The sequence below is a fragment of the Odontomachus brunneus genome, unplaced genomic scaffold (assembly GCF_010583005.1).
Source record: "Odontomachus brunneus isolate Ranch 3 - 2012 unplaced genomic scaffold, Obru_v1 Obru_scaffold_039, whole genome shotgun sequence".
Taxonomy (NCBI): Eukaryota; Metazoa; Arthropoda; class Insecta; order Hymenoptera; family Formicidae; genus Odontomachus; species Odontomachus brunneus.
In genome coordinates, this window is record NW_022639489.1 from 2,380,311 (window position 1) to 2,404,540 (window position 24,230).

The window sequence follows — 24,230 nt, forward strand, 5'->3', positions numbered from 1 at the left end:
TTTTAACCTGATATTTGCGTGCGTTTTTCTTTTTGTGCTTGACCTTCAATGCTTTCTTAACTGTTAATTTTCTGAAGAGGACCCAAATCGGATCGAAACGTAAATTTATATATTTGTATAATTATAATACATTGATTGCACTTTTACACTATGCCTGGCTCTTAAATGTTCTTACCTCTAATCCTTTTATTTTGTATTTTTAATAACTTAGAGCCATTCTTTCTTTTACTTTGTATTTTTGTGTTATGTGAGTTCTAACTAAGAGGATTCACGTCTTCTCGAGAATGGATGCGACGGAGTGGAGAAATGCAGCAACAATCAAAAAGACGTAAAATGTATGCTATTTGTTTAATTTCTCATCAGTAATTCAGTTGATTCTAGAGATCGCAATTGACGAGATGGAATGAACTGTAGAGGTTGCGATTTCATATATTTGTGATTCTCAACAATTTTCAGATCTGGCAGTAAATGCAGATGAGAGATTCCATTTGCGATGCGACGAAGGTCGCGTTAGTCTACCCGCTTTAAATTACATAGAATTTTCTACTTATGTAACTAATTGATTGTGATCGCCGTTGCCACTGGCGCATGGCAATTTCGTAACAATTCTTGATGATATATCAAGAGAGGGACTGCGGTCCCTTTGTCGATTCGTCTGGTCTGCTGTATGATTGAAAAAGTATCAAGAGTACAACAGAACGCGAATCTATGTGTCATTCGCTACGCATAATCGCCCTCTGAGTCTGAAGCTCCGTTTTATCTAGGAAGGAATGAGCAACGAACCAGCAAGGCTGAATGTCCCTTTGTGATATCCCGCGGATACGATGTAAGTAAGTTACTCGTTACGTTGTGACTAATCTAAAGCTACGTAGTTAAATAGCTGTGTATCACGCTGCGTCTTGCAGAGCCGCGAGTCGACAATCGAAAAGGGAATATCGGTATATACTCTGTGCACGTGTGTGTCGCGAAGAAACGACCCGAGAAGTAATTCTACACTCACGAGACGGTCGCGTTCGGCGATTCGAAGTGCACTCCGCGCGCATTCGTGCCCGCTCAAGTGAGCGTGCACCCCCCGGAATGCCTGGCGGCGCATCCTGCACTTATACCATCGTCCACTTGGTCCACACCACTGCGTCCGCAGTTCGCTTGGGTCACCGCACATCACACGCGCCCGACGTGTCCGTCGCATCTCACACGAGCTTCGAGGAAAAAACACCTAAGATCACACGTGAGTTATTTACAACGATTTTGGCAAATCCTCTGCCGCGACCGCACGGCCGCTATAATCTGGTGGAGTCGATTGTCTGGATGCTGCCGTGGAAGGCCACGTTCGTCATACCCTCCTTCTTCTGCTTCCTCAGCGACTTCTTCACCTGCGGGGTGCTGTAAATTTGCAGGAGTAACGGATGAGAGTTCACGAAACTTTTTAGCCCGTGGAGTTTAGTGGTCGGCCGGCGAAATTCACGGCTATCTATTTTTATTTGCAAGCCCGGAATTTGCAGCCGCGCGGAAGAAACTGTCGGGTGAGACTTACGAGGATATGCATGGTATCCACCAGAAGCTCTGGTCCCTGCCGAAGTCGTTACCCTCTTGTAGAGTCTCGGGCAACTCTTGGTTCAAGGTTTCCGGCAACGCCAAAGTTAGGAACGCGACCACGAACGACAAGAGGCCAAGAACGATCAGCGGTAAATGGGGGTGCACATCGGCCTGGGAGAAACGACATTGTTAGCATAACTGATCATCTTCTAGACAAGTATTATGAAACTGTTCGACCGGGAAAGGTTCCGTTTTCCCTCAGGAAAGACAATAGAAATGTATAAAACAGAATTTTTTCCCGATTTAATCATTGATTAGAACAATATATGCGCGCTACGCACGCGCCATATAGTAAAAAACAGTTAAAAATGTAAAATAAAAATTAAATAAAAATTAAATTAAATTAAAATAAACTTTAATTAATTATTAACTATAAAGAGAGACAGGGGAGACAGGGAGAGACAGGGAGAGACAGGGAGAGACGGGGAGAGATGGGGAGAGGCAGAAAGACACAGGGAGAGACAGGGAGAGACAGGGAGAGACAGGGAAAGACAAAGAGAGACAGGAAGAGACAAGAAAAGACGGGGAGAGACGGGAAGAGACAGGAAGAGACAGGGAGAGACAGGCGCAAATGACACGAAGCAAGCCGCAGCCCACATGAAGTGAGCTAAGTGAGAGAACCAATCAACATCGCGGAAACGTGGCAACAATTAAAAATCTTACATGTCTTTTTTTAGAGAGGATAAAAATTAAATTAAATTAAAATATACTTTAATTAATTAATAATTATAGGGAGTGACAGGAAGAGATAGAGAAAGACAGGGAGAGACAGAGAGAGACGGGGAGAGACGGGGAGAGACGGGGAGAAACGGGAAAAGACGGGGAGAGATAGGGAGAGGCAAGGAGAGACGGAAAGAGACAGGGAGAGACAGGAAAGGCAAGGAGAGACAGAGAGAGACAGGAGCAAATGACACGAAGCAAGCCGCAGCCCACATGAATATATCTCAATTCAAGTAATCGACAATTGGTTCAAGTAAAATCCTTGTTTCCTATATTAAAGAGTATTTAATTGACAATTGATTTCAACGAATTTAATCAAAGATCATTCAGTTGACGATTGATATGAGCGAAGAGAATCGAAGATAATTCGATTAACAATTAAACTGAGCAAATTTAATTAAATTCGCTATATTTAGACGTCAATTAAAAGATTTGCTAAGTACAATTATTAATCTCAGTAAGCAAACGATTATTGATAGTGTTATTGCAACGATAAAATAACATATAACACGTTTTCTAATATGTAATTTTTAACATATATCAACATCATTATCAGGTAAATTCAACAATTCAATACTTCTAAAATATTCTTGTAATATTTAAACAGATCCTACCACCAGGTAATGTATCTTTGAAATATTTATTATTGATATTAAAAATATCAGGAATATAATTTAATTATATTTAACAGATATATAAAATCAATACTAAGTAATGTAAGATATTGATCTAATATTCTTTGTTCTGGAAAAGGAAGATCAAACGATCTTTAATTCCTTTCGCTCACATCAATCATTATTTAGACGGTCTTTAATTGAATTCGTTGAAATTAATCGTTAATCGAACGGTTTTCGATTGAACCTGTCGAAATCAATTGTCAATTAAACGATCACTGATTGAATTTTCTCGTATTAATCGTCAATTAATCATAATAATTAGTTAAAAAATATTCAATTACTTGCAATCCTAGTAAGAAATATGAAAGAGAGAGAGAGAGAGATTTTGAACTTTTCCGAACAGTTTCGTAACGCCCGTCCTGTTTTGCTTTCTTTTTTCGTTTGTTTTCTCAGATTTCGTTGATTTAGCTTAACAATCTTTCGGAGTACTTACCAAATAGATCACATAGGGACCGATGATGTGGGCGGTGTAACCAATAATGTGAATCAGCGACACACCTTGCGCCCGTACCACGGTCGGCAACATTTCAGCCGCGTATTGGAAACCGATATTCGCGGCGATATTGACACCAAGGCGCGCCAAGATCGCCATGGTGACGGTTAATGCACCTGAAATATCACGAGCGCCGTGTAGATGCAACGTACTGAAAGTGCCACCGCCCGCTGGATCGCAGTTCGCGCTCTCCGGCGAGAACTTGCACCCAAATAGAACGGAAAATCACGACAACGTCAAAATGACAAGAAAATGACCGAATCGAGAAGCGAGTTTTGTGATCATTTCTTCGTCGTTTCGACATCATCTTGACGTCGTGATTTTTTGCGCCACTTGGGCAACTTCGAACGCGATGGGAGAACCGTCTCGCAGCGAATTCTCCATCAAATTTGCCGTTCTATCACTCTCTTTTGCATCTATCATGATCTAAAGCTCGTCAGCGCCATTGTTATCCACGGCGGATAATTAGCAGCGCTGTCGGCGCAACTCACCGGGAGGAGTCAGGATTGCGATTAGCGAGAAGACGCCGCATATGAACATCGAGGCGAAGCCCATCCATCGTCTGCCCCATCTATCAAGGAAAAGCGCCAAGAGAATCGCGGCCGGAAGCTCAGTCATGGCGGCCAAGGAGAAGGATGTGAATACATCGGGATCCAACAACTTCATGTTCCAAACGTGCCCGTCGAATACCCAGATGATCAAGAGCCTGTGGGCGAGCCATTCGATCAATCGGCCCGTTTCCGAGCGCGAACAAGTCAAAATACAATTCGGTCGTCATCCAGCGCGATATTTACCAGTAAATAACGAGTATAATGGTGATACGAGCCAGCCGTGGCAATTTGAAGAGATCCAGTACGGTGTATTGATTGTGCAATTGGTTCCTCTCGAGCATGGCCTTGCAGCTCTTCTCGAATTCCTCGAATATTTCCGGCTTCACTTCCTTGCCGTTGACCTTCGCGAATTTCTTTAGCATGTCGACCGCCTTGTCCATATGGCCGCTCATAATGTACCATCTGCGAGCGATATTTGCAAGAAGATTCATTAAGACTGGGAGAATTTGACGAGACACGGTGACGCCTGGAGCTGTAGAGGGGGAAAGCAATTACCGTGCACTTTCTGGAACAAGCCACGGCCCCAGGAAAGCGACGATCATCGGGAATGCGGTAACGACGCTTAAAATTCTCCAGTCGGCGATCCAATACGCGATCCACGGCAGCAGACTGGCGGCGATGGCAAAGTAAATTCCAAAGGACATGTTCGCCACCAAAGTTCTATACTTCGGGCCGACGTATTCGATCACTGCGGCGAGAAAAGTACAATCGGAATTATTCGCGGGAATTTCACGAGATCGAAATTCTACTTCAATATTTATACTTTTATTTCTAGTTTAATTTTGGTTGCATTTAACTCCGCACAGAGAAAAATATCATTCTACTGCTAAGAAAAACGATTACTGAGTTTACTTTCCTTTTTTCAAGTAATGGTTATCTTCAACAAAGAATATTTTTTTGAACAATCTTAAACTAAGATCACAAATCTTTCTAAAAAAGCTCATTATTGTGTATTCAAAAGAAGAAATTATTCTCTTTACAAGCATATTATAAAATTTTACCGCAAAAAAGTTAGTTCTCAACTCTGTAATAAGCAAATCGAGTTTCTTTTTTAATTTCATATTTTTTATTGAAAAAGAAAACTTACTTTAAAATTTAGAATATATTTTTAATAAATTTTATATTACGGATATATAAACTTATAAAATATTCGAAAGAAATATAACATTTACTTGAATGTGGTATGTATTTTTCTGTACACAGTTTTATACTTTTATAGTTCTGTATTTTTTATTCTTATATTTCACTTTTATATTTTTGAAATTCTGGTTTATAAACTTTGATTTATATTAGTAAATTTAAATACTAGTATTAAACGTATTATAAAATGTATTAGAATACATTCAATTCTATTAGTGCGTTTATATTTATTAATATAAATTAGAACTTATAAACCAGGATCTACCAGCGATATTATAAACTCATAATATATACTCATATAATATACTATGTTATAAACTCATATAAATGCATATTTATATTTTGTTTTATAAATTTTCTGGTTCATAAATTTTAATTTATATTAACAAACACACTGGAAAATTAAATATATTACAATAAAAAATATTATAAAACGTATTATAATACGTTCAACTCTGATTTATATTTATTTATGTAAAGTGGAATTTACGAACCAGAAAAAAAGCCTAAAATATAAAAACAAATTTATAAGAATTCATTTATAAGTCAGAACCCAGAAAAGTAATTTAATATTCCAACTATCGATTATTAAATGCGCAAAAAAGATAACTCCGATACCTATCTGTACATCCTCAAGAGGCTGCTTTGTTTAGACAGAAAATTCGTCTTAGTTTGTGATAATTTCCTTCACACATACGTTCTTCATACATCTGTCATAATGTTAATGCTCACCTATGATGAAGAGGACGTTGAAGCAGTTGTCGAACGATGAGCCGACGATCATCCTGGCGATGCAGAAGGACCAGAAGCTGTTGCAGAAGGCCGTCGCGATCGAGGCGAAGAATCCCACAGCGTTGCAGGAGACTAGCGCCGGTATTCTGCCGTAATGATCAGCTATGTAGCCGAATATGAGGCCGCCGATGATGCTGCCGACGAAGAAGGCCGACTGAGCCGCGGAGCCCAGGAATGTCTTGTCGCAGACCCATTCGAGCTGTCAAAATGGCACACACTATTGCAGTCGCTCGCGATAAAATCAAATCCGCATGCAATTGACAAATATCGAAAACTCGATGGCGTTATTATACACGGAAATAATTGTCTACTATCAATATCTTCGTAACCGCTTATTTTTCAACGTTTCCGCGAATGTGTGCCGCATGTCGATGCCAAAAGAAATCCTCAATTTGAAATTCTCTGAAGTATTTTGCAAAGAGAAGAATGAAGGAGGTAATGACGCACGAGAAAAAGAATAACACGTGGCATGCGGCTGGTACTTAAATGCGCAAGAAGATCAACAAATTTATTAAGCGATTAGCTCCGCCGACGCCGTCGGATAAGGATTTATTGTACGCGAGGAGATAAACACACCGCGTATTATGCATATTGTACACACAGAAAAATACATGCAAGTAAATGTTACTCGTTTCAGGTGTTTCACAAGTTTATACACCGGCCAGTTAATCGTCATCTGATCTGTCGGCGAGTACATTATAAGCATTAAATCTATTCAACGGTTGTTTTGGACTCTGATAAATTTAGTATTTTAATAAAGCTTATTTATAATAAATTTAGTATTTTATAATAATGAATAATTTTTTAATTAAAACAAAGATTCGGTTTTTTTATCGCATATGTGGAGAGAATACGAGTATTGTAATTTGGTATTGGAGGAAAGCAACTTGATCAGAAATGAACTGAAATATCCACGAAATATTAGAAATATTTACTAACATTTTAAGACTATTAAGGGAAAATATTCTTTGTTATAGATAATTATTACTTGCAAGGGACTATTCTTATAAGAAAAAAATGTTTAGTATTTATAATTATAATCACATAGAGAAATAATTTCTATAAATGATAAAGAGAAATTTTTTTTTTTATTAAATTCTATTATAATAATAAAAATAGTATTAGTTGTAATAAACCCTTATATATATGAGTATTCGCTACTGCCATTTTCGTGTTAGAACAATCCAAAAATATGATTGGGATCACACGGAAGAAAATAATTTGCTGGCCCAGCAAATTTTCTACTGATCTAGCATAATCTTTTCGTTATTATATGGACAGCAAAAAGATTTACTAAGAGTACTAATCACTATTTGCTGGATATAATTTGTTGAATCTACAAATTATTTTGCTATAACAATGGTGGATTTATATAAGCAGTTGCAGTTTTGTTCCTATAGCAAATAAATTTGCTAAGGATACATTATTTTGCATCAACAGCAAATTAACGTGATTCTTAGGACAAATACACTTAACACATTTTTTCTATCCTGGCAACGAAACTACTTCTGCTAATGAATAATTTGTAAAATTAGTTATGTCAACTAAATGTTTTTGATATCACTACGAATATGCAGTTACTAAAAGAGCAACGTTATTTTTCTCCGTGCAGAAGTAACTATAATTTTAGCTAAATCAGTCATTTTTTTCTCTGTCAGTATAGAAGGAGGAAAGTAAACTGAGTAATCGTTTTTCTTAGCAGCGGTAGAAACGACACTTGTCTATGCGCAGAGTTGCCTACCTCGGCGGCGATGGAGGCGTACGGTACCATCGTGTGATTGAAAGTCCATCCATGCCTGCACTTTATCGTCGGCCACGACATATTGGCTTGCCTGACACCCTGCTCGAGCAGCTCGGTGTAATTCACGTCGTACATGTAGCATCTTGAGAACGGCGTGGCGGTCTCCAGCTGCAACTCCTCCGAGGTAGCCGGCGGGATCGCTATCGCGATTCTGCGGACATTAAGACGACCGCTGACAATCCTGATGTATCTTTACCCTCGGAACGTTGAGCAATTAACTTTATAATCGTGTCGTGCAGCGCACGTTCTCGAGATAAAAAGCGTGCGTCCTTCGCATAAAAAAAAAGACCAACTAATACAAGTGGATCGTGCTGCACGCCGGTTATGTTAGACGACTCACGCATGTTGCGTCAGCTGGATTAGCGAACGAATTTTTTACAGCGCTCCTTCGTTCACAAACACGACTTTTATCACTTCGTTCGACGCGGTCGCCGCGGACTCGGCCGCTCCACTCCCATTTGTATTCGGCGGAGGTTAAATCCCTGCAATCCCTCCCGACGGGACCGTCGCCTGGAATCGTGGATCGCGGGTGATTTGGAAGCGGCGCCGGGGAAGACGCGCCGTAAAAAAATCCGTCGTCCCAGCCTGAGTCTCTCTTTCTCACGGTGGAATCCTCTCGAGGTCGACGGCCAAACAGGTTTTCTGTGTAACTTCGGCCACGGGAAAACCACCGATCGACTGATCTGAATCACGCCACGATCGCGACGTCGGATTTTCCACACGATACCTGATATGACTGTCCATGCGACACGCTTTGTTGGAAACAACGATCCGGTTATTGAGATTTTTAATCGCGCGCGAAGAAAAGGAGAGAAAAATTGCGTCTGGTGGACGCGACGAATCTGTTGCATCGGGTGAGGCCGACGTACGCGACGAGAGAACGTGGCTTCCGAAACGATCCAGATAGACTTTCGTGATTATCACGACATGAGGCGATCGATGACGAAACCCCTGCAGTCTCTTTTAATTCTGATCTGGCACACTGGGATCACCCAGTCGACTCTTTATTTTGAATGAAAAATTGAAATATGAAGGAAATTATCGAAATTTGATCAAATATCATGGAAAATGCAATATACAAATCTGAATGCAACTTCTAGTAAATTTGTTGCTACATCAATGTAACAAAAAATTTGTATTATTGTACGATCTAAATTTAATGATCAATTCAATAAAATATGTTTGCCTTATAGCATTTTTACGGAATGCAAATAAACGAGAATGAAAACGTCCCAAACCTGCTAGATTAAGGCAAAACATGTACACCATATAAGCGTTAATTACATTAATTATATTTGTAAGACAGACATATTGCATTAAATTGATCATTAAATTTAGATCGTACAATAATGTAAATTTTACGTTACATTAATGTAGCAACAAATTTACTAAAAGTATTATATCCAGATTTGCATATTGCATTCTCCATAATATTATTGTAAGCAAATTCTAATAATTTTTTTTTTGTATTTCTCTCGTATTTCTGTTTTTTATTTTACGTGACGAAAATATGAACGTCACATAAACCATTTATTAAGAAAGTAACCTTTATAAATCGAGTAGTAAAGTTTCTGGGCAGACTTCCATGACTATTATGATGCGATAAAGATTGACGATGGAAACTCTACAATCTTCTTTGATTATATTTCTGGAGAAAAAATATACTGTACTGAATTAATCACTAAATTTACATCATCCAATAAAGTAATCTTATTGTTATATTGGTGCAGCAACAAATTTGTCAAAAGTTAGCTACACTCTGATTCGCATATGACATTGTTTTGAGTAAATTTAAAGCATTTTTTTTCTTATCTTTTTTATATTTATTTTTCTTATCTTTTTTATATTTATGTTTCGTCGTTCTATGTGAGAGATAAATGTGAGTGCTACGTATGAGACACGCATAAGAGACGCATCTACTACAAATCGACCGATGAAGTTGCTGCTAAATCTACTGTGTTACTGTCAATCCGGGGATCTCCGCCGAAAGAGCGGAAACTTCATCTTGCGTATTTCTCCTCTCGAGCTTCGATCGAGCATCGACACACGTTATATCACATGCAAAAAATACAATTACACGCTTCCATCCTTGCAGTCTGCCGTCTGCGGAAAGCGCGCAAGAAACGCGTAACGCAATTAAGCGTAATTATTCGTAGCCCGGAGAAAAGTTTTTCCCGTAGAACGAGGACAAATTGTGAAGCAGGAACAATCAATATCGTTGTCATTTCGTATTTTTCTTCTTAATTAAGCGATCTCGGAACGATCTCGTGACAATTGCTGCATGAATGAGCAAGCACGTGTCTCGGTGTGCTTTTAATCGAAAATATACAGAATTCTGGGAATATACGGGAATACCGACTTATCGCCCGCAGCGGAATTTTTAATGGTGCATTAACTGAGTCATTCAAATGCATACGTGTGTGATAAGAAGTTATCACCGGAAACACAGGTGGAATATATGTAATTTTACATCGGTCGATGTTCTACGCGACCGTGACATTTTATCGGCTTACAAAAACACCTACAAAAACTACAAAAATAAGCAAGGAAACTACAAGATATCGACACCATAATTCTTCCAGAAATTTTCACGTGCGAAAAATTGTGAGATTTCGAATCGGTTCCAAATATTACCAATTCATATCTGATAGAGATATCTCTCTCTCTCTCCCTCTTTCTCTCTCTCTCTTTCACTATTTTTTTATATTTAAAATACTTTTAAAAATCATTCTTATTCTGTGTCGCCAAAGTTATCATAATCTCTCCTCAGAAAGAGATAAAAAGAAAGAAACAGGAAACAAAGAACACATTGTAGATCAAGCTTAAGAGTCATAAAAATTCCATTCAGTCAAACGCTGCCTCATTAAAATCAAACTTCACGTTAACACAACAAAATTCTTTTCTCCGTGTGTATATATTTAATCAACAAATAAAAAAAATTCACTCTCCCAAATCGACCGAGAAATCCACAGATGAGGAGGAAGGCGAGAGTTCGGGACACCCAGTATATGCGCAAAATTTCGACACGCACAGGGGCGAGTTTATATATAAGCCGACCGAACCGTGGCTCAAGGTCTCGGTCAGCTCGGAGCCTTGAACTGTCGTTATGAATTTAAGATGAAAGGGAGTTTCTCTCTCCGCCGTCTCCTGCATTCTCTCTTATCTTGGAACTACCACATCAGGGATCGCGAACCTTGCTTTCGCCATCTGCGCGTGCACAAATCGTGCACCGCATCCGCGTTGTCTGCGAGATCGCTGATTGTTTAATAAGTTTTTCCTCCTTTCTAGAGTTTTCAAATTTGATCATTAACCCTTTAAAATCCAAGCACAATTTTTTCTTCATAAAATAGTCTTAGAAGATGCTATCTATGAGAGGAGTTTCGTGGTCCGAATAAAATTGATCATCGTGAGAAGTACATTTTCTGAATGTACATAATTATATACACTGAGAAAAAAATGTATATAATTTCAAAGAACATTTGTTTGGATATAACGGTAAACATATTTGTTTAAATTAAATAATTATTTTCTAAAATCAAAGACAGAAATTTATATTTAAATTATATTTATATTTATATTATTTATAATTTATTTATAATTTATATTTATATTTAAAACTTCTTTATTTAATTTTAGAAAATAATTACTTAATTTAAGCAAATATGTTCACAGTTATATCCAAACAAATGTTTTTTGAGATTTAGTAGATTTAGTAAATTTACATAATTAAGTACTGAACCTTAAAATATGTCGCATTTGAAAACTTTACCGACAAAATAATGTCTTTCTTCTGCAAAATTTACGTCGTATTGGTTGCATAGAATTACAAAAATGTTTCTACATTATTAAAATATATGTAAAAATGAATTGAAGAGCACTGCTCAGTATGTGACGAAAACGATACAAAACTTCAGAATTGACATTTCAAGCTTCAGTTAGCTTAAATATTTGTGCCTGATGCAAACATTCTGCGGTCAAACATATCAAACATGTATTTGTTCCGTTCAGGAAAATTTCAGGAAAGATTGCAGTATTCTTACAACTGAATTCAGAAGCTTAAAAATGTAAAGCAGAAAAGTTTGCAGAAAAATTCATTTATACGTGTGATTGTGTTTCCCGTTATATGCGCGGTAGCACATGTTCAAACGAGATCTCTATGTATACAAGAATCACGAGAAAGGTATAGTGATTGTGTTAGTGCCATATACTTACAAGGGACAATACCCAAGCGTGACACGCCACTTCTCTTGAAACTCAGCATGCACATAACATATGACATGACGTTTCATATTTGATATTTTATATCGACCCATTTTTTAATTTGCACAATTATTTAGACGATTATTTAAACAAAACTCGAAATGGCGATGCACGTAAAAACTGATATTTATAAGCCCATAACATGTAAATCTAAAACACATAAACCTAAAAACTGTAAGCGCGTAAACTCATGCACTCAAAACCCATAACTCGAAAATCCATAAACCTGTAAACCTGAAATCCAGAAGTCCAAAACCCATAAACAATCGTCTAAATAATTGTGCAAATTAAAAAACGGGCCGATATAAAGTATCACATATGAAATGTCATGTCATATCATATGCTATGTGTGTGTTGAGTTTTAAGAAAAATGGCGTGTCGCACTTGAATAGTGTCCCTTGTTAGTATGTTTAGACTGCGTGTTCTTAATGTTTCTTTAAACGCGTCGTTAGAAAAAGATAGAATGGTGATCGAAAGTGTTTTATCTTTTTCTATTTCGTGACGCCCGCTCAGCCCAATACGCAGTCTATGTATATTGAATCTATGCTTAGTGCTTATCTGTCATGATGTTTCGACGATCGTCTCTAAATTATCAACATTTGCAAAGTTCGTCGTCCACTCTGGCGTTCCCTTGAAGCATCAACGAAACGCGAACTTTCGTTGATTCTATTCCATTCTAACTGTAAGAAACAAAGGCGGTATTCCGGCCTAGTCAACTCCTAATTCGATTTTAATAACAAAAAAAAATGGAAGTTATCAAAAAATTAGGCTAAAGACCACCTTGGCTGATTATAAAAAGAGAGAAAACTGGAGACTCGCGGCAGTCCGGAAATATTATTAAGAATATAAGATTAGCCCATTGTTAGGAGGTTTTGGCCTATTAGGCACATGTCTAGTTGTTAAGTCTTGTAATAATATTATATCGGTTAATTAGTTGCTGTGTTTATATTCATATTTTATAATTTTGCAAGATTGGTTATAATTTTATTAAATATAGTTATTATCATACAGTTAAATCCGAATGTTTATTAAACCCTCTGATAATTAAATCGATTAGTAACATAAAGAAAATAATTCGACTGTTAGGAGAGGATTACATAACGATCATCTCCGGGCATAAATCGCAACCGAGAAGAGGATGCTTTCGTCACTCACTGCTCATAGTCGGTGAGATTCCAATGCTCCAGCTCCGGTATGGTGCACCAGTGCTCGGCGGGGATGAGGGTGATGAAGAACTGCGCGAAGTACAGGAAAGCGTAGACGAAGGTGAACGGTAGCAGCAGAAAGAACAGGAACCATTGGTATCTGCTCGCCTCGCCGACGTACGGCAGGATGTCGTCGAAAGTCTCGATCTTCTTCGAGGCCTTGCCCTCCTCGGCTTTCGTGGACTCGACCATGGCCGTCATCGTCGCGGTGTCTGGAACACGAACGGGAACGCTTATCTAGCGCGTGCCTTAAAAAGGTTCATCGGAGTTGACGTCAATGAGAGAGATCCCCAGCCGGCATTTACGTTGGAGCGCTTTCGTCCACTTGGAACGTGAGGTACGATAATGGCACGCGGGAACAAAGACGAAATACATAATGCAGCGCCGGAACATCGGCCGGCATTCTTCCGATAATAAGGATCCGCGGTTGTTGGCGCAGGCGGTTACACGCTGCGAGCTCTGGAAGCGAAAAAGGAAGAATCGACAAAAGGCGGCGATTACCGCGTCCTTAGCGGGCACTGCGACTAGTTCTGATCGGATGGAAATATCTCTAGGTCGTATTAGCTGCTAAAAATATCGTCTAAAGTATTAAGAGGCAAACAATAAGCGATGACAAAAATCAGGAAAGAAAATTCTTGTTGGATCTGCTACGTCACACATAGCTCTATAAATATGAGAGGTATGATAATGAGAAAGAGAGAAAGAGAGAGAGAGAGAGAGAGAGAGAGAGAGAGAGAGAGAGAGAGAGAGAGAGAGAGTGTTACGTCGATGTTACGAGTTAAAAAATGAAATTACAATATCTACACCCAAAATAATACAATTTTATTCTTAGAAGATATCCGCTTATACAAGAAGCGAAAAAATTGCAGTCTAAATTGCAACAAAATTTTCGTGAATTTGGATCATACAGAATTATGACAGAAATTATTATATATTTATTTAAAAATTTTATGTACGTTTGACTACTTACTATCAAATTATTATAATTACTTAAATATTTTTTTTTATACCAGTTAAATCGTCAAATTTGCTATTTCTAACAGAAAAAAATTAGTATCTATTTAAAACTAATATACTCAAATTAACAATTATTGTTTGATATATAAGTAATGATATATAATTTTAGAAGAATTTTAGAGTCTTGGATTTCAAAAATGTTATAATTTGTGAATATTATTATATAAACATTTTATTTAAATATTTATATTATGTTTAATAATCTCATAATAAGTATCTCATATTATAAATATTTTGATGATAATATTTATATTAATATTCTTTTTCCGATATTTAATAATATTATATTTTTAATCTAATATTTTGTGCTTTTAATGAAAATTATTTTTGAATAACAAAAATATATTTTTCTATGTTGAATTGTATATAAAATCGTATATTGATAATTGATGCTAGTAATTCATGTTCGTTTAACGTTATGTAAACTCATTTTAAGATCTACATAATGTTAAAAATAAAAATATTTTCGAAATAACAGCATGTTCTTTTTTCTTCATATATTTATATCATTCTATATAGTAATTTATATCACAATTTTAATGTAGTCCAATTTTACACAAAACATTGTGAAAAGAAATATAATTTTAATATAATTTTCACTGCACTATTTTCTTTGTATATATGGCCTCAAGAGAATTCTTCTAAAACTAAAAAGAAAATATTCTAAGCACAATATTCTATAAGAGAAATTTTACCTTTCAGCTGTAGAACAAGTGCCTTGTCCTTAATTTTTTCTGTTAAAACAGTATTCTGCTTCAAGTAAACATGTCCTCCTTGATTCAAAAGGAAAAGAAGTTAGAATAATATATCTAGTGAATTTCCAATTAATAGTTCACTTCAATAGAATACTTCTTTGGTAAAAATTTTCGCTTCAAATATGGGATTACAGGAAATAACGCCTTACAACTAGAATTCTTGTTTTAAATGTTAGAATTATTCTCTTTTCGATTTTATAGAAATCTTTTCAAAGCTATATACATATGAGATGATACTCGCCAAGAATAAGATAATATTTTTTTGGGTACAACTTTTTAGTTACGGGGTGAAATGGCTGTTAAACATGCTCCGATGCTTACCATTCATAAAACGTCAATATGCAGTTTGATTTGTCATACAAGTGTATCTCTTCTCGTACTCTTTGACTTGTTATTTCTACGAGTTGGAGAGACACACTCTCGCAATAACAAATGTATTACTTCACGGACATTTTTATGGTGGAAGATCTTTTTGTTCAGTTTGACGTATGAACACAGACGTCGCTACCATAATTTGCATTGACACAGTAATTGTTTACAAAATGATAGAGGAATTTTGTATTTAGTTTGACGAGTTGCACCTGCACACAAGGGGTGTGTCATTAACTGTCAGACATCGCGTGTACATATAGAATTTGATGAATATTTTCACGGCAATTTTCAGGTATCTGCTCCAGCTAGTTCCGAGAAAACCTTTTCACATAGAAGCTCTTAATAGCACGTGAATAATTGCAAGTGCAACAATGCGTTATGCATACGTCGTGTGTGTTAAATAAGGAATCGTAACAGTTAAAATTATTTGAATTTACGAGATCTTTTCAGATATCGCAACCAAGAGCCGCGCATTGTCTCGCGCACATCAAAAGCTGATGCAAGTAAGAACGCGCTAATTATATCGACGTATCGTTCTCGACAATAGGTGAGAAAAACTAAGCAACGAAGTCATCGGCGCTAATAACGGCATAAAATATTCATCAAATTCTATATGTACACGCGATGTCTGACAGTTAATGACACACCCGTTGTGTGCAGGTGCAACTCGTCAAACTAAATACAAAATTCCTCTATCATTTTGCAAACAATTACTGTGTCAATGCGAATTATGGTAGCGACGTCTGTGCTCATACGTCAAACTGAACAAAAAGATCTTCCACCATTTTGCAAATGATCACGTAGATTTTTGGTTATTAAATAAAATAGATTGCACATGATTGTACGCGATAATGCGCCATTTTTCTAATAACTCTACGTGGTCACTTGCAAAATGGTACACCGAGAAAAATAAATTTGCTGGCCCAGCAAATTTTCTATTGATCTAGCAAAATCTTTTCGTTATTATATGGACAGCAAAAAGATTTGTTGGGAGTACTATTTGCCGGATGTAATTTGCTGAATCTACAAATTATTTTGCTATAAGAACCATGATGGATTTGTAGCAGTTGCAGTTTTGTTCCGATAGCAAATAAATTTGCTAAGTAACTGACAAGGATACTAAGGCTTATAAGGAGCGAACACGGATGTAGTAATATTATCTTTTTTTAATATTACATACGTGTAATATTAAAGTTAGTAAAATTGAATAATATAAAGGTGTTTCATATGTAATTTAGTTCATGTAAAATTTGCTAAGGATACATTATTTTGCATCAATAGTAAATTAATGTGATTCTTAGAATAAATACACTCAACAAATTTTTTCTATCCTGGCAACAAAACTACTTCTGCTCTGGTAACGAATAATTTGTAAAATTAGTTGCGTCAACTAAATTTTTTTTATGTCACTACGAATATGCTACGACGATTTTGCTAAAAGAGCAAATTTATTTTCCTCCGTGTAGAAAACTTTTATATTCAGTTAGACCTAATGTAGAAACATACAACGACAAACATCGCCACATCGTCATATCGCAGCTCATTCACCGTATCGTTCATATTACAATTTTATGTACTTATTTACAAGATGATAGAGGAACTTTGTGTTTAGCTTGATAACACAATAGTTGTGTTGACGCAGTAATTGTTCATGGAAGAGGAATTTTGTGTTAGTTTGATGAGTGATATCTGCACATAACGGGTGTGTCACTAATTGTCCGATATCCTGTACAGACCGTAAGAAATAATTTTAATGGCGACTTAATCCGCGTTGCACGAAACAGCCGGACAACAAAAAAAGAAAGAAACAGTGCGGGGGAAATCACAAAAACGCGTCAACCTTGTTAACGTGTGGCACATAAAACTGGATTTTGTATTGATCCTTGAGATCAGTTTGACTGGATAGTGTTAGTAATATAATAACTTTACGACACATGATTAATTTTAGCTTTCGTCAGTATCCACTTTATTAACCAGCCTGTTGTATTGATTATTCCGTTAAAAATTAATTGTTACATAAGGAAATTATGATATAGGAACGTAAAAAAAAATTAACATTCCTAGGCGATAATAATTGTTCTAATAACACGTTCATTAAAATCCATGAGAATCTTTGTCTAATCGCATCCATTAGCATTTTTCTGCTAATGTAAATTAAATTCAATTACCAGCATGGTTCATTCATCGATTTACGACATTTCATATCTCATTCCCTCATTTCTCCATTAATCTTGTTAATCCCGCTTCGCGATATTCCTTTGATTTGTGTTCGTTAAAACGATGCTTGTCGCTTTTTGTGATCTATCAGCCATAAATTTCGTAGTGCGACATTTTTTCCATCAACAAAAAGAAATTTTACGTGCCAATATGAGCATGAAGCGTATCGACGTTAATTAAATGATCGAAGGCGAATAATAAAAGCAACTTGTTGAGAAAATGGAGAAAAAGCTGTCAATGATGTAAGAGGTATTATGTTTTATCAAACTTCTCGTTATGGTTTCCATATTATTCAACTGTTCATTGTCATTGAATACCAGCACAAATACTTAATAAGTATTCGTCATTATTAAGTATTCGTAATACTTAATAAGTATTCGTCATTATTAAGTATTGGTACAAATATTTTAATGGACAATTTACGACACAAGCGATACAAATGCAAAACAGCCTTTGTTGTAGCAAGTTTACGTCTCGTGTGAGTAAAAAAGAACAGCAATTTCGATAACGATACGACGCCACATCGAAGCACGGAAGAATGCCTGCGGCAACATTAATGAAAAACCAAAAAACCCGACCGCACAAAAATATTACACTAACATTAAACTTAAGAAGCTTTTCATTACGTTGTCAAAGGTGTTATTATGATCTTAATGTGCTCATTTTTGCAGCTTTAAATAAACCTCAAACACGTATAATATAATACATTAATATAATTTGTTTAATTGTTTTCTCGGATAATGCTAGCCTCTGTCTTGTGTTTAAATCAATTTCACTTCAATATCCATCAAAATATAACTACCTTGCCGTCTCAACCACAGCTCGTTGGAGCAATATTGTTCGCAAATTTGGCCCCAATATATCCAATATCGGCCCAATTGTAAAGTAGATGCCTTACATTTTATAACCAATGTAAAATTCTGAATATTAGCAATTCATCTGATACCAATATTGGCTACATATCGGGTTGTATTGGTCCCCCAATGTATATTAATATTAGTACAATCATGTTGTGCAACATTGGCAATTTATTCACATTTTATTTATAATCAATATTGACTATATTGGCCCGAAGTATGCCCGATGTAACCAATATTGCCAATGCAACGCCAATGAACTGTGTTACTGCGGAACGTTTTAGCAGTATCAATGCGCTGCTTTCTGATGAAAATTCCTACAAAATTCCTACAACATTCAATGCAAGAAAGATACGAATTTACTAAGATATAACAACATTTTAGCAGTAGTAACATCGACTTGCCGCTATGTGGTACGGTTCTCACCTGGTAAGCTCTCTTTCTCGTGCAAAGGACGACACAGCGCGGGATGCAACCGCGCGCAGAGGTACGAAGTCAATAATCCACAAAAAGACGAACAGATTCACTTTGCGGTGGTCGCGGTGGAGCGAGAAGAGAAGGGAGATCACACAGAGGGTGTCCCGATGTATCCCGCTCCGTTCGAATCCTCGCGGATCGCGCGCGACGTAGATGTGCGCTCGCGCTGTAGATCGCACGTGGTTTCCCGGGTGCGGCGCGTGGAACTATCGCGGACTCGTGCGGGACAAGTGCGCGAGCGTAAATCGGCTCGTCCGCGTGCAACGTAGCTTGGTCCCCGTCGGTTTTTCGGACGCACTACATCGTCGTTTCGAGAGGGCGTATGGACTGTCGACGGCACGAACGATTGGTGGGGCTTTATAGCCTTCCACGACACGAAACCGCTCTTCCCCACCCCGGGATGGTGCCGAGATCGGATTGACGTAAACGGCCTGTTTGTGGTGGACCTGTCGTCGCCGCTCGGCGTCGACGATGAATCGCGCGGCTCGTGACGTCAGCGAGGAACACTCCGGGGGTTTTCGCGATTTTACGCGCGCGCCTCTCCCGCGACCTTTCCTGATCGCGTATGAGCGCGCGTATTCCGCGGACGTCATCGCGCGCCGCGCCGCGACTTCCTTCTCTCTACCGACCTCTTTCGCGCCTGCCGCGCGCACAGGTGAGTGCACAGGTGAGAGCGTCATCGAGAGCGCGGGAAAGCGTGCGTATGCGTCAGTCGCCGAGCGTGTTCGATCAAGAGAGGGAAAATCCTTCTCGATACCGGGAAAAATCGTCGTAAAAATCGAGACACAAGAATGGAATGATCACGCAAACAGACCTAATTATCATGACATGACACAATCAATGATGAGAAAATCGTATGAATCGTTTAATTACATTTTTAACATAAATATGCAAATCATTGCATATATTGACCCGTACACGAAAAAAAATAATTTGCTGATCCAGCAAATTTCCTGCTGATCTAGGAAAATCTTTTCGTTATTATATGGACAGCAAAAAAATTTGCTAAGAGTACTAATCACTATTTGCTGGATATAATTTGCTGAATTTACAAATTATTTTACTGTAAGAACCATGATGGATTTATATAAGCAATTACAGTTTTGCTTCGATAGCAAATAAATTTGCTAAGGATACATTATTTTGCATCAATAGCAAATTAACGTGATTCTTAGGACAAATCACTCAACGAATTTTTCCTGTCCTGGCAATGAAATTACTCCTACTCTGATAGCAAATAATTTGTGAAATTAGTTACATCAACTAAATTTTTTTGATGTCACTACAAATATGCAGTAGCAACGACGATTTTGCTAAAAGAGCAAAATTATTTTTTTCCATGTATTGAATTAATTATTACATCTACCTCATACAATAATGTAAATTTCTTGTTGTATCGATGTAACAATATATTTATTAAAAGTTGCGCTCAGATTTTCATATTATAAATATTCAACACGATGTACTTTTTTTTTGTTTCGAACAAATTTTGATATTTTTTTCGTGTCTCTTTCATGTTTCTATTTCGCTATTCTGTGTGATAAATATAATTACATTCTGATTAATTATAAGGGACTTAACATTGCTGAATTTCGTGATTTAATATACTTAAAGTTGCTGTAAGGTTCACATACGTCAGCTTATCGCAGCAGAAAAATAAATCTACGTAAACTTGGGAGCAATTTTCCTATCTAATAGACCTTCTACAATAAATCATCAGTCATAAGCCGCAAGCATACTGTGAATTGACAGTCACAGTCAATTATTTTCAAAAATATTCAACTGTTGTTCAAAAATATTTAACTTACGGTTTATGACTAATGACTTCTTATAAAAGGCCCATAAAGATTACACTCTTTATGAGTGGTTCATATGACACTTATGCGTTATCACACAGAATGGCGAGATGAAAATGCGAGAGAGATACGAAAAGAATAATGAAAATTTGCTCAAAATAATATATCATGCAAAATGTAATATAAAACTCTGAGTATAACTTTTAGTCAGTTTGTTATCGCATCAATACAGCAACAAATTTACAATATTGTGTGATGTAAATTTAACGTCATTCTATGCAACAAAAATATTAGTGCAATCTAATTAGTGATTCAATGCACTTTAACTGTGGAACACTAAACATGAGTAAAATTTGCCCAGACAAATTTTTCAAACGTGATTGTTCTTAAAAAATATGTGTTTTATTTTCTCATTATAACTTCTTCGACTTCATTAAATCACTTCATTAAACATCAACAAATTCATACTCTTCAATGCTTTCTACACTGATTAAAGAAAAGGATTAAATTTCGATCATTCTTCCAGAAGTTATAAATAAATAAAAATGCGCTGAGTAAAATTTATCTATGTTTAAGATTTACGTAATTTTTTCATGTTTAAAGTTCTAAAGTTATAAAAAGTTGCTATAAAGTTTATGTATTATACGTCAGTCTATCGAAATAAAAGGCATCCACATGCATGTACTCCTAAGATACGTCGTTTGGAAAATCAGATACTTCTTTTACCAGATCTCTCGTGTTATTCAATAAAACTGTGTTATTTAATGAATTTTATTTTCACATTCGCTACACCGCGCGTCAGACATGTGTGACGCATCAATTTTTACGAGAATGTTTTCTCGTGGTAGCGATAACGCTGATAAAGGCAATATTAGTAAAACTATTTTCACTGTTTGAATTATTGTATAGTTTCTTGTTGACTCTGTTTTCATATCTGGGCCTCTGTTCTTAAAATAATTGCGCAAGTATCATTGCGTAGCTATTTTATGATATGATTATACCTGCGCAAAGGGACTTATATATACGAAAAAATTTCCAGAATATGAGCTCTGATATTCAAAAAGTTGTAACACGTCATTTTCATGTAGTTAAAAGAACTTGATTTCAAAAATCTCAATATAGCGATTTCTCCTTATAGTTCTTGTATAAATGCACCAAATAAATTTTGTTACATGCGTATGACTATTTTTTATTGTGAAATCACAAAGTAGACCGCTTACAAAAACTTTGAAAGAGCTTATAGTCTACATTTCGATCGCCTCAAGTTGGAGACCAGGATAAAAGTTGAGTTCCACATGTGTGCTGCATATGTTGTCACGTATCTCTTCCTACGTACAACGAAATTTATTCGATGCATTTGTGAGGAGGAAAACCCTAAACTCATCGCTCAATGTAAAAGTGACATGAAGAGGAAAACTATATCCATCTCGCGATGTAAGAATGATCGAAAGAAAATACAGAAGATATTTCTATTAAACAGGACTATTTCAATAACAAAAAGATGTGCCATTAGCTGTTATTTGTATTTTTAAACTCACTGAAACGATTAAGAACAACATGATTTGATTCAGATTATCGAAAGAAAATCTTATTTGTTTAGTGAATTTTTCATTCTGTGCCCACATAAACGAATTGGGTCTTTTTTACGATGTTCTATAAGAAAATGTAGAAAGTATAACAGATAGTTTCCCAGTAACGAACATATTAATAAGAATATTAATGTCAATGACCTTTATTAAGAAAGTATAATGACGTTTTGTTTATTCATATGTCTCGACAAGATTTCGGTATCTCGTTCGGCAAACAACGGAGAATCGCACGCGTTGGAATTAATGAAGCGGAACATCGCTTCCGTCTCTTCGTACGGTTACAACAGAACTTGATATAATATGACGGTTTAAAAGAGTAATTTAATTAATGTCCAGAACGTACAGAAAAATTAATCACAGTTAGCAATTCGAACTGCAGGATTTTCAAGAGGTCTTTGCAAACTGCGATTTAATACATTCCTAGCTTCCCAAATGTATTTATTTCTATGATTTTGCTATGATTATGTCTTTATTTCATTGTTCTATGTGATAAATATGAATGCTATATGAACCACTTATAAAGGACAGCATTTGTAAGTTGACTAATAAAGCTACTGCCAAATTTACGTACACCTATTTGGGTAACAACGTGATATATACATAACTGCTATAATATAATTATACACTGCTATTATAATTATATATAACTGCTATTATAATTATACATATAACTACATATAATACATATAAATATATATAACTACTATAATTTTTCTCTGTTTTAGTAATAACATAATACTCATATATTATATATATATCGATATTTGCAATAAATCTTACACAAATCTTTTTTAATTAATATCTAAAAATCTATGTAGTCATTTGCAAAATGGTAAAGGACTTTTTTGTTTAGTTTGATAATATTATATATATATCGATATTTGCAATAAATCTTACACAAATCTTTTTTAATTAATATCTAAAAATCTATGTAGTCATTTGCAAAATGGTAAAGGACTTTTTTGTTTAGTTTGATAATATTATATATATATATATATATATATATATATATATATATATATATATATATACACATACATACATTATATTATATTATATAAAGTCCTTTACCATTTTGCAAATGACTACATAGATTTTTAGATATTAATTAAAAAAGATTTGTGTATTATCGCGTACAATCATGTAATAATGTTCCTTTATTAAATATCTATGTGGTTATTTGTAAAATAATAAAACTTTTTTGTTTAGTTTAATCTAACTTATGTTAAGTACACGACAGCACATATATTGCCACTATAGCTCATCCACCATATCATTGATCATTCACTAATATTCTTTAATTAATATCTCGAGATTTATTGTGAATATCGGTATGGGACTTTTATGTTCACCCCGTTAATCCGTTTTACGTTCTCACAAACATTACGGAGATGAATCTGGGACACCCTGTATAAAGTAGTAAAAGATTGTGTGTGGATTCTTGAAATAAACCACAGTGGCGAACAGTTAATTAATTAATTCAAACATGGCAAAAGAATCCTTTGTCCATGGCAAATGAACATTTTTAATATTATTAATCAGCACGTAGTTATGACGTTATATACACGTCGCTGGAGCACGTATTTAATAATTCTCATTTCGACGGTAAGTCACACACGCGGTACACATTATCTGCTGAAACAGATAGGAGATGTCACTCATTTGCAGAAAACTTTAGAAAATATAACGGTTTTACAATGTTTTGTTTCTTTTTATTATCTGTCATGGACATGACTTGCTAATTCGGATAGCAACACGTACGAAATACGTTACCATAATTTAAATAAGAAGAATAAGATAAGACACAGTCGTACTACTAATCATCACTCAAGGAAACTCAACACCGAAGAATTAG

General features: G+C 36.0%; 1 protein-coding gene across 3 annotated transcripts; it reads right to left on the minus strand.

The window, feature by feature from the left end:
• Positions 1-329: 329 nt before the first annotated feature.
• LOC116844101 (carcinine transporter-like) lies at positions 330-19,470 on the minus strand. 3 transcript variants are annotated; one of them, XM_032815228.1, is made up of 11 exons: positions 18,940-19,470; positions 15,008-15,085; positions 13,246-13,507; positions 7,771-7,981; positions 5,970-6,228; positions 4,593-4,785; positions 4,281-4,499; positions 3,978-4,192; positions 3,427-3,602; positions 1,535-1,707; positions 330-1,383 (listed from the first exon to the last, which is right to left on the minus strand). In XM_032815228.1, the coding sequence occupies exons 3-11, from the start codon at positions 13,494-13,496 to the stop codon at positions 1,281-1,283; spliced, it is 1,800 nt and encodes a 599-aa protein (XP_032671119.1). In that variant the 5' UTR covers positions 13,497-13,507; positions 15,008-15,085; positions 18,940-19,470; the 3' UTR covers positions 330-1,280. The 3 variants fall into 3 exon arrangements, with proteins under 3 accessions (XP_032671119.1, XP_032671117.1, XP_032671118.1); XM_032815226.1 differs by lacking the exon at positions 18,940-19,470 and adding an exon at positions 15,389-15,410; XM_032815227.1 differs by lacking the exon at positions 15,008-15,085 and having other exon boundaries at positions 18,940-19,466.
• Positions 19,471-24,230: the final 4,760 nt, after the last annotated feature.

Coding starts and splice junctions, on each gene's coding strand:
- LOC116844101 (XM_032815226.1), bottom strand. Junction 6,229..7,770: donor ACGCCTCCATCGCCGCCGAG/GTAGGCAACTCT, acceptor CCATTTTGACAG/CTCGAATGGGTCTGCGACAA. Junction 3,603..3,977: donor CGCAATCCTGACTCCTCCCG/GTGAGTTGCGCC, acceptor GTGATATTTCAG/GTGCATTAACCGTCACCATG.